This window comes from Chrysochloris asiatica, unplaced genomic scaffold, assembly GCF_000296735.1.
Source record: "Chrysochloris asiatica unplaced genomic scaffold, ChrAsi1.0 scaffold00025, whole genome shotgun sequence".
NCBI classification, from domain to species: Eukaryota; Metazoa; Chordata; class Mammalia; order Afrosoricida; family Chrysochloridae; genus Chrysochloris; species Chrysochloris asiatica.
Genome location: NW_006408543.1, coordinates 21891184 through 21901584, shown reverse-complemented (window position 1 = coordinate 21901584; position 10401 = coordinate 21891184). Strand labels below are relative to the sequence as shown.

Below are 10401 nucleotides of genomic sequence, written 5' to 3'. Positions count from 1 at the left end.
TCGAGGCTTTCGGTCCAATCCCTTCTTTCAAAAATAAGGAAACAGATCTAGAGAAGCTACAAAAAAATAAACGAGTCCAGATCTGTTCTTTCTCCATTTGAATCCTGTTCTGAGGGTTCAATATGCCAGAATCATTTTTCTCCTGCTTGGAGGTGTTTGTGGACACCTTCAAGCAGTTCAAAACAGCTCCCAGAGACAGGATTGCCATGTCTGGTTTAGGGAGATCTGAACATCTGAGAAGCAGAGCACTAAGCACCCACGGTTTCCATGGTGACTCTGAGGAGCCCAGGTGCATGTTCTAATGAGACCAGCTGGCCAGCCACCATTTAGCAGCAAAGGTTGTGAGATATTCTAGAGAAACTTACATGCTGGGGAGCTACTCAGATGAAACCTGAATGGGTGTTCAGCTTGTCAGGCAATGGTTTTCTCAAGAGACAGACGTACAGCAGCTCTGAACTGTATGCCTTAACTTGTGCCAAGCCCTTTTGTATATCCTTATTTCATTTACTCGTCATCAGAAACTTTCAAAGCAGATTCAAATTCTATCTACTTTTTCTGGTAAGTCAACTGAGGCAGATTACCCAGAGTCATTGAGCTTCTTAAGTGTTGGATTCAATCCAATTATACCACCTAGTCCTACACTTGAACAAAACCTCTGCAACACTTCAATGAGGGATCTCCTTGGTGGTTGGAACCCATCCAGTAACCCAATGGAAGAAAGCCCTAGAGGGTTAGCCCTGGATCTCAGTCACCTCGTCCAGTAGGGTCAGAATTGACTTGATGGCAATGGACTTGTTTGGGTGATTTGGTTTGGGGTTTTTCATTTCTTGTTATTTTGTTTTGTTTTCGCTCTCTTCCCCTGAAGATAACTCTACACCAGGATTTCAGAGACAGACAGCCTTGTACTCAAAGCTTAAGAGTTCTTGGCTCACAAAGGAAAAAGTGCAACGTGAGAGCTTGTCACCATTCTATCTTTACCCATCACTGCTAAATTCTAGAAAAGATCTCCAAATGTCATTTCAGAATATTAAATCATCATACGAGAGAATCCCCTGAAGAAGGTTTGAAACACTTATTCTGTTATTGAAAAATAACAGAAATGACTTTATGCTTAAGAAAAACAAGTGTTCTGTTAAAGCAGATGAATGCATGTGATTTACAGGGTATCAGGAATCCCAGTCCAATCAGTTTACTCCACGTGCCTGTCACTGATGCTAGAATTGCCATTTAGTAAATAAATATGAGTTGAGGTTGTTTACTGTTGTTTAAATGTAAGTATTCCCAAGAGAACAAACCCACCAAGCTAACTGCAGCAAAGTTAGTATGTATAATCAGTGTACTGGTCTACTATAGCTAAGCAAGCAATCAACAGTGGGAGGAGGGAGAGCATAGTGTCATGGAGAGACAGTTGCAGAGCACAGACAATAAGAAGATAGGCTTCTGTAAGAGATTTTAGAATCTAGCAAGGATTACTCTGAAGATACTGTGTTTAGAAATAAAATAGGGTAAAGGAGTTCTAACAATAAAATAGATAGATTTACAATTCTCTATTGCAAATGCACTAAGGAAGCCATCTTCAATGAGAAACTTAGTACAGGTAACCTCTTCCAAATATGTATGTTGGAAAATCCATACTTCACCTTCTTATGTAATGATTCCAGGAATACCACTCCAAAGCAGGAAGTCACTCAAGAAAAGGGAGATTAGGCACAGTACCTGTAACTTCTTTGAGCCAAAACAGGAAATACCATCATGACATTAAACTATCCCATTGGACGAATACCTTTGATAAGGCCTTCTGGGTCCCATCAGACTGAAGACAACTGGATCACAAGGGTTAGGTTTAAATAGTTACAGTACTCACTCGAAACACCTTCTCCACTCTTGCAATGCTTTTCCCAAAGATGGTTCCAAGTTGGTCTCCAATTCCAGCCAATAAGAAACCAAAGAGGGGAATTCCAAAGATGGCATATAAAATACAAAAGATTTTGCCTCCTTCAGTGCTCGGAGCAATATTCCCATACCCTGGTGAGAAATATTAAAGAGAGAGAGAGAGAGAGGGAGAATGGTGAAGTGGCAAAGAAATCAGACTGTTGTACCAAAGAATCCACAGACTTCTCTTCTTTAGAAAGTTTGACATATATCCCCACTTTATGAACCTTAGAGAACAAAACTTCATCTCAAAGACCTCGTGACATTCAGAACACTTTACTATTATGTCTTTGGCTTCTCTCATTGTACTCTCTATATGTTTTGTTGGATTGCACTTTGGAAAATGTGTGATCACCCAGAATTACTGGTGGAAAATGGTAGCATGCTTTTCAGAAAAAAAACAAATATAGACTTGACTAGACACATCGTAGACTGCAAGGCCGGTGGTTCAGCTCACCAGCTGCTCCTTGGAAACCCTATACAGGGTGGGTTGCTATGGGTCTGAATCAACTCGACAGCACTTCACAACAACAAAAGACACATCTGGTTTAGGAAGTCCAAAGAAGGGTTGACCACTGGCCTTTTTAGATTTTAAAGGGCTTCTCCTTTACCATCTTATTAATTGAGAAGCCCTTCCAAGCTTAGACCAACTGTAACTGTCTTCAACATTTTCCACTGAAGATGCTGGGTACTCAGATTTAAGGAAGATACATGGTTTTAGCACAAATTCCCACAGGACCCATGACTCAACAGGGAAGCTGAGCTCTGCTGGCTCTCTTTATCTCGACAGGGAACTCCACTCCGTCTTTGAGTCCTGCCTTTCCAATGAACTCACTTGCTGAAGGTAATCAGAGACTAAATAAATGTTTGTTGAGGGATTGTAAATTTAAATACAAGAGAATCCTGTTATAGTCAAGCAGATTAATACGTATTTTAAACATAGCTTTGAAAATGCCAACATCTGCATTCGTTAAGAGTTTTGCAATGGCACTGTAGGATAAGCACTGGACCGTAAGGTCAGTTCAAACTGCAAGGCGGAATTCACCAGCTGCTCCTATGAAACCCTGTGAGTCACAACCGACTTGATGGCACTTAACAACAATAACATCTGTTTTGAGTATTGGGCCTATTCTATATGTTGTTGTTGTTGTTGTTAAGCGCCATCGAGTCAGATCCGACCCATAGCGACCCTATACAGGGTTTCTGAGGAGCGACTGCTGAGCTTGAACCACCAGTTCAAGTTTTGCAGTCTGGCTCATTAATGCACAGCGCCATACCAGGACTCCATGGATGGCACTATATTCTATAAGGAAAGTTTTGCTAGGGAAAAAGGCAGCTTATATCATTATATAGATGAGAATCTAAATTACTTGATATTCATTTTCATGTCAGTTAGTATTATGTTGTTGTTGTTGTGAAGTGCCATCAAGTTGGTTCCGGCCCATAGGCAACCCTGTATAGGGTTTCCAAGGAGTAGCTGGTGAGCTTGAATCCCCAACCTTGTAGTTCAAATGACTTTGCAGTCCAGTGCATTAGCCCACAGCACCACACCAGGACTCCCAGTTAGTGTTATAGTACTATGTTAACTAGACTCTATATTGTCACCTAACTTCTCACAAGTTTGTTTAACTCATGTGGAATCTGTTTCTGAATCCATGCAATAAACCAGTTATTGGATTCATGGTTACTGGCACAAATAAAGAATAGTGTTGCACAGTAAAAATAATGCTAACATTATTATAATAGTCGAGTCCTGGTGTGGCGCTGTAGTATAAACACTAGACCACAAGGCCAATTTGAACTACAAGGTGGGGGTTCAAATCCACTAATCACTCCTTGGAAGCCCTATACATGGTCGCTATGAATTATAACTGATTCCACGGCAGTTAACAACAAATAATTATAATAGTACTAACAACCTGCAATATGCATATGATACAACCTTACTTGCTGGTGAATATCAAAGACCACAGCCTTTGGTGTGGGTTGCACCTCAATGTAAAGTAAACAAAAATCCTCAACACTGGACCAATAAATAATATCATAATAATTGGAGAAAAGATTGAAGTTGTCAAAGGTTTCACTTTGCTCAGATCAATCAACAACATTCATGGAAGCAGTAGTCAAGAAATAAAATGACGTATTGCATTGGACAAATCTGCTATACCAGACCTCTTAAACGTGTTGAAGAGCAAAGATGTCAGTTATATAAGGACTCAAGAGTACCTGACCCAAGCCATGGTATTTTCAATAACCTCATATGCATGTGAAAGTTGGACAGTGAATAAGGAAGACCATAAAAGAATTTATGCCTTTGGGCTATGGTGTTGGAGGAAAATATAAAAGTACCAAGGACTGCCAAAAGAACAAACCAATCTGTGTTGGAAGAAATACAGCCAGAGTGCTCCCTGGAAGCCAGCCAGGATGGCCAGACTTGGTCTCTTATGCTTCAGACATATTATCAGGAGGGACCAGTCCCTGGAGAAGGATATCTCATGTTTGGTAAAGTGGAGGGTCAGAGAAAAAGAGGAAGACCCCCAACAAGATGGATTGGCACAGTGGCAGCAGCAATGGGCTCAGGTGTAGCAACAATTGTGAGGTTGGCCCAGGACCAGGCTGTGTTTCGTTCTGTTGTGCATAGGGTCACTATGAGTCAGTAGCAACTCGATGGCGCCTAACACAATAGTTGTTGTTGTTGCTAAGTGCCATCGAGTTGGGATCTGACTCATAGTGACCCTGTACAGGGCTTCCAAGGAGCAGCTGGTGAGTTAGAACTGCCGGTCTTAAAGGCCCACACCGACATTGCAGTTTACCGCATTAACCAGCAATGCCACACCAGAATATTATAGAGTGTCATTTTAGGGTAAGCACTAGACTGCTAACCACAAGGTTATGATTCAAACCCAGTACAGAGTTGCTATAAATGGCAGTTAACAACAACAGCAACAAGACTACAGAATAGTAAAGCACAGTGAATAATGTTGATGAGGAAGTCGCCGGGCCTAGGGGCTCAGAACCATAGTCTGAGGGAATGTCACAGTCAGTTGGCACAACATAGTCCACAAAGACAATGTTCCAAATCCTAGTTTGATGAGCAGCAACCGAGGTCTTAAAAACTTGAGAAACCATGTTAGATGCAACTATTGGTCTCTCTCCACCTGGAGGAAGGAAGTATACAAAAAAATTGAAAACACCTGGAAATAATTAGTCCAATTGACTAATGGAACACACCAACTTCAGCCTCCATGACTAGAATAACCAGCTGGCACCCAGTTCACTACCAACCTCTCTGAAAGGGATCACATCAGAAGGTTTGGATTGAGTAGGAGAAAATGTAGAACAAAACTCAAAATCATAAAAGAAAGATCAGGCTTCCTGTGCAGACTGAGACTGGTGGAACTCCCAAGACTTTGGCCCTAAGTCACCTTTCAGACACCTTTCAGTTCAGAACTGAACTCACCCCATGGCAACAACAGACAGGTCCACAAGATCAGCGATAACTTGATGCACTCCTTAGACCAGACCTCTTTAGAGCAAAAGGGCAGCGTGTACCCAAGAACAAAGTTCAGAAGTCAGGAAGACTTAGGTAAGGAGGAGGAATGCTATCAGAAATCACAGGGAATAAGTGATGTTACCTGGTGGTGATTATAATCAAAAACTTGAAACAAAACGTGTGAATTGTTGAATGGAAAAGTTTGTTCTGTAAACATTCACCCAATTCACAAAAAGTTTTGTTTTTTTTTTGTTTTTTTAATTATAATAATGTTGAAGGTTGGTCCATCTTTCATCGCCCTAAAGGTCTGGAAAACTCACTGCTGCTTCCTGTCTTTGGAGATGAGTCACCTGGCTAGTTCACTTTGCAATTTTCTGTTCAGAATCATTCAAAGCCCTTATCACAAATTATCTAAATTACAGTTTCCATTCCTTAACTGAGTGTTCAGGCAAGCCCTCTTAATCTCCAGTTTCTCTTACTCATCACCATTTTGATTTAATTCTACAACGAAAACTCTCAGAACTTTTCCCAGGTGCTTTCAGGAGCTGGGACAAGAGCCATTTCTAAGCATTCCCTTCTAAAATCATCAGATTGACATTAACATTGTCTATGAGTCAGAACCAACTTGACAGCACTTAACAGTGACAATTGATGGGCTGGTACACCTTCTGTGCAGGTTTATGAAGACTCTTGGAAACACTCAAGGAATTGGTAGAAACACCTAAGATTCGAGCTTGACTACCCCATAATTGATAGTCAGGGAATAAAGGTTTTCTTTTCATCTGTGTGTCTCAGAAGGAAATAGACTGCAAGCACAAGCAAACAAATTAAGGCTATGAACCCACTGAATAGGCATCTTACTAATCCTACAAGTGGTGTACCCTCTTCCTCCAGCTTTCAGAGAAGAACGCCCCACCTCATGAGCAAGGTACAGTGCAGATGGAACACCTCTGTTTCATGAGAGAAGCAGGAGCAAGGAGTGAGACGGTGGAGGCTCCAGCCCAGTCTGCCACATACTATTTGGTTGTCCTTAGCTGCACTTTGTTGTTGTTGTTAAGTGCCATCAAGGCAGTTCCAACCCACAGCAACCTTGTATAGGGTTTCCAAGGAGTGGCTAGTGGATTTGAAATGCTGACCTTGTGGATAGCAGTTTAGAGCTTACCCTACAGCGCCATACCAGAGCTACTAGATGTACTTAACTTCTCCAAACCCTAATGTGCTTAGTAATTAAACCATGCTCCTACCCAAAATAAATATCTAAATCCTAACCCATATAAGTTGTTGTTGTTAAATACCATCAAGTCGGTTCTTTCTCATAGCAACCCTATATAGGGTTTCCAAGAACCTGCTGGTAGATTTGAACTGCGGTTCATAGTCTAGTGTTAATCTGACAGTCACATACTACGAGACTATATATATGTGGATGTAATCCTGTTTGGAAATAGGCTTTAATTTACTATGCTAATTAAATCATACCTGACCAAGGTGGGTTCTAAATCTAATCACTTCTTGGTTATAAAAAGAACCAATGAGACACAGGTATGCACACTTGGGGGAAGACAAATGACAGCTCCCGAGGAACACCCAGTACTGCTGACAAGAAACGAATCAACAAGGTGAGGCCCTGATTTGGACTTTCTGCCTCCAAAACTGTGAGAAAATAAATGTCTGGTGTGAGCTTGTGGGAATCTAAGATAGCAGTGTTCTTGGGGATATTTGTTGTAATAGGAACAACAATAAAAGTGACAATGATACCTTTGCACTGAGATAGTACTTCACAGCTCACTGATTTTTCACATTCCGCCCCCCCCCCCCCAAGTGTCTTGGTTCTCACTGCAGGCTCTCTGTATCTGGTGATCTGTATAGAGAAACCTCTCCAGTTTGACCCTTAACCTAGCCCCTCTAAGAAAATTCTAGAACTTACACTGTGGAGCTTTGCTCTGAGACAATTGGAAGGCCACATTCCTGACTTTTTCTGCCAGCCCTGTTAAGCTGCTCATCACCTTTCCTGAATGACTGGTAAAACTCTGCAGAAAGGCAAAATGACTATATGAAGGCTTGAAGCTAGAAACTACATGATCCCTCCCATTCTGACTCTCTCACTAATTCTAAGACGTTGGGCAAGTTACTTAACATTCCTGCCTCACTTTCTTCATCCATAAAATGGCATTATTAATAGCACCTTATAGGTATTAACCGTCCCTAGGTGTTTGTTGTTGTTGTTGTAAGATGCCAGGGAGTCAGTTCTGTCTCCTAGCCACCTTATGCACAACAGAACAAGACACTGCCCAGTTCTGCATCATACTCATAATCGTTGTTAAGCTTGAGCCCATTGCTGCTGCCACTGTGCCAATCCATCTTGTTGGGGGTTTTCCTCATTTTCACTGACCCTCCACTTTACCAAGCATGATGTCCTTCTCCAGGGACTGGTCCCCCTGATAACATGCCTAAGTATGAGAGACCAAGTCTCGCCACCCTGGCTTCTAAGGAGCATTCTGACTGTACATCTTCCAACACAGATTTGTTTGTTCTTCTGGAAGTTCATGGTACTTTTAATATCCTTCTCCAACACGGTAACTCAAATGCATCAATTCTCCTATGAGCTTCCATCCATATTCATTGTCCCACTTTCACATGCATATGAGGTGATTGAAAATACCATGACTTAAGTCAGGTGCAACTTAGTCCTCAAACTGACATCTCTGCTGTTGAATACCCCTGGGTGGTAAGAATGGTTAAAACCCTTAACTGCTTATTGAAAGGTTAGTGGTTCAATTCCACCCAGTAGCTCCTTGGAAGAACACCCTGACAATCTACTTCCAAACACCAATCACTGAAAACCCTATGAGTCACAGTTCTACTCTGACACACATGAGGTAACTATGAGTCAGAATCAACTTGACAGCCACTGGCTTGTTGTTTTATAGGTATTAAAGATTAAATGAGTTACTACTTGTAAGCATGATGCAAAGGAAGACTTTTCGCAATTATCATTGTGGTTTGCCCTGTGGTTTTCCGTGGGAAGGAATTGCTTCTGAGTGGAGTGACTCCTGAACAACAAATCCCCAAGAGAGAACAGATGGTTGGTTCCTATTCCCCCTGGAGACTCACTACTCTCCCACAGTGCCAGGACAAGGGACAAAATGTCTGCCCCACAGGCTTGGCTGCCTTAATCACCTGGGTCGGTCACAGATGGACTGAGATGTAGCTAGGGGACATAGAAGCTGGAGAAATGGAGAGGGGACACACGGGCACTAAAGGAGCAATCATTCAGATAGAAGTAGCTCAGACCATGACAACTGCAAGAAAGTGGAGCAGAAGGGAGAAGAGCAGAGAGCGGGACCCTACCCAGAGAAGCAGTGACACCAGAGATGGAGGCAGAGTTGATGGCGTGGAAAGATGGAGTGGCTGGGGACTTTAGACCCATAGACGGAGAGGGGCTGTGTGCTGACGACCAGGGGACAGGCTTGCAGGGGATCCCCTTTGGTTGGTTGATGATGCATGGAGGGGATTGTAACCATGGCAATGAAATGATATACGATAGGATGAATGTAAAGCTAATGTTCTCCCAAGTAAACTATCATATAATGCACAATAAAACATTTTTAAAAAGAAAGAAAGTGGAGCAAAGTCCAAAGAGCTCCTCCACAACAGGTTCCTGGTGACTTTCCACAGATGACCACTCAACAAGGATAAACAGAAACCAGAGAGAGGCAGTTATGAATGACCAGGACCAATGTGGGGCTAAAAACCAGTCCCAAGCCTTTTATAAGGACTTCTGATAGCAGAGTGGTTACAAGTCAGGCTGCTAACCACAGGGTCAACCATTCAAAACTACCAGCTGCTCCAAAGGTTATGGTTTCACTACAGAGACAATCAATTATTAACCCAGGTTGAAATTCTACCACCACTAACTGCAAAGATGTCATTTTGAAGTCCAAGGTGCACCTAACCCAAGCCATGGTATTTTCAGTCACTTCAGATGCATGTGAAACTGGGCAATGCATAAAGAAGACCAAGAATTGATGCATTTGCATTACAGTGTTGGCAAAAAATATTGAAAAATACCACGAATGCCCAAAGAACAAACAAATCTGTCTTGAAGAATCATAGCCAGAATGCTCTTCAGAATCAAGGATCATGAGACTTCAACTCACGTACTTTGGACATTTTATCAGGAGAGACCATTCCCTGGAGAAAGACATCGTTCTTGATAAAGTGAAGGGTCAAGAAAAAAGAGAGAGAGTCCTTCAACCAGATGGAATGACACAGTGGCTGCAACAATGGGCTTGAATATAGCAACAATTGTGAGGAAGGTGTAGGACTGGGCAGTGTTTTGTTCTGTTGTACATAGTGTTGTTATGAATCAGAGCTGATTCTATGGTACCTAACAACATTCATTAACTGCAGGCCTCTCAGTTTCTCATTTGCAAAATTAAAAGTTTGTATTAAATGACAAAAAAAAAGAAAGAAAAACTACCAGCGACTCCACTGGAGAAAGATGAGGCTTTTAGCTCCTTTAAGGATTTACAGCATCAGAAACCCTATAAAGGATCGCTATGAGTCAGAACAGACTCCACGGCATATCACCACCAACAACAACAACCCCTTTATGGAGAGGAGGCTGGGGGTTAAAAGGGGACGTGTACACACAGAACAAAGAAAGCAGCAACACCACACACAAAAAAACAAACATAATGGCAGCAATTAATCCATACCTATTGATAATTACACTGAATGTAAATGGATTAAATGCACCTGTTAAGAGACACGGAGAGTGGCAGAATGTATAAGAAAACAAGATCCTTCAACATGCTGTCTGCAAGAGACACATCTCACACACAGAGACAAAAACAGATTAAAAGTCAAAGGATGGGAAAAAATATACCAAGCTAATTGCAATAAAAAACAAACAGGAGTGGCAGTGCTAATCTCTGATAAAATAAACTTTAAGGCAAAAACCAGCATAATAGATA

At 41.8% G+C, this 10401-nt stretch overlaps 1 protein-coding gene across 1 annotated transcript in view; it reads right to left on the bottom strand.

Moving 5' to 3' along the window:
* KCNK10 (potassium channel, subfamily K, member 10) overlaps window positions 1-10401 on the bottom strand; it is a 226624-nt gene that overhangs the window by 79165 nt on the left and 137058 nt on the right. Inside the window, exon 4 of the mRNA XM_006839589.1 lies at window positions 1865-2025. Within this exon, the coding sequence (XP_006839652.1) occupies window positions 1865-2025 (161 nt within the window). The remainder of the gene's footprint in view (window positions 1-1864; window positions 2026-10401) is intronic.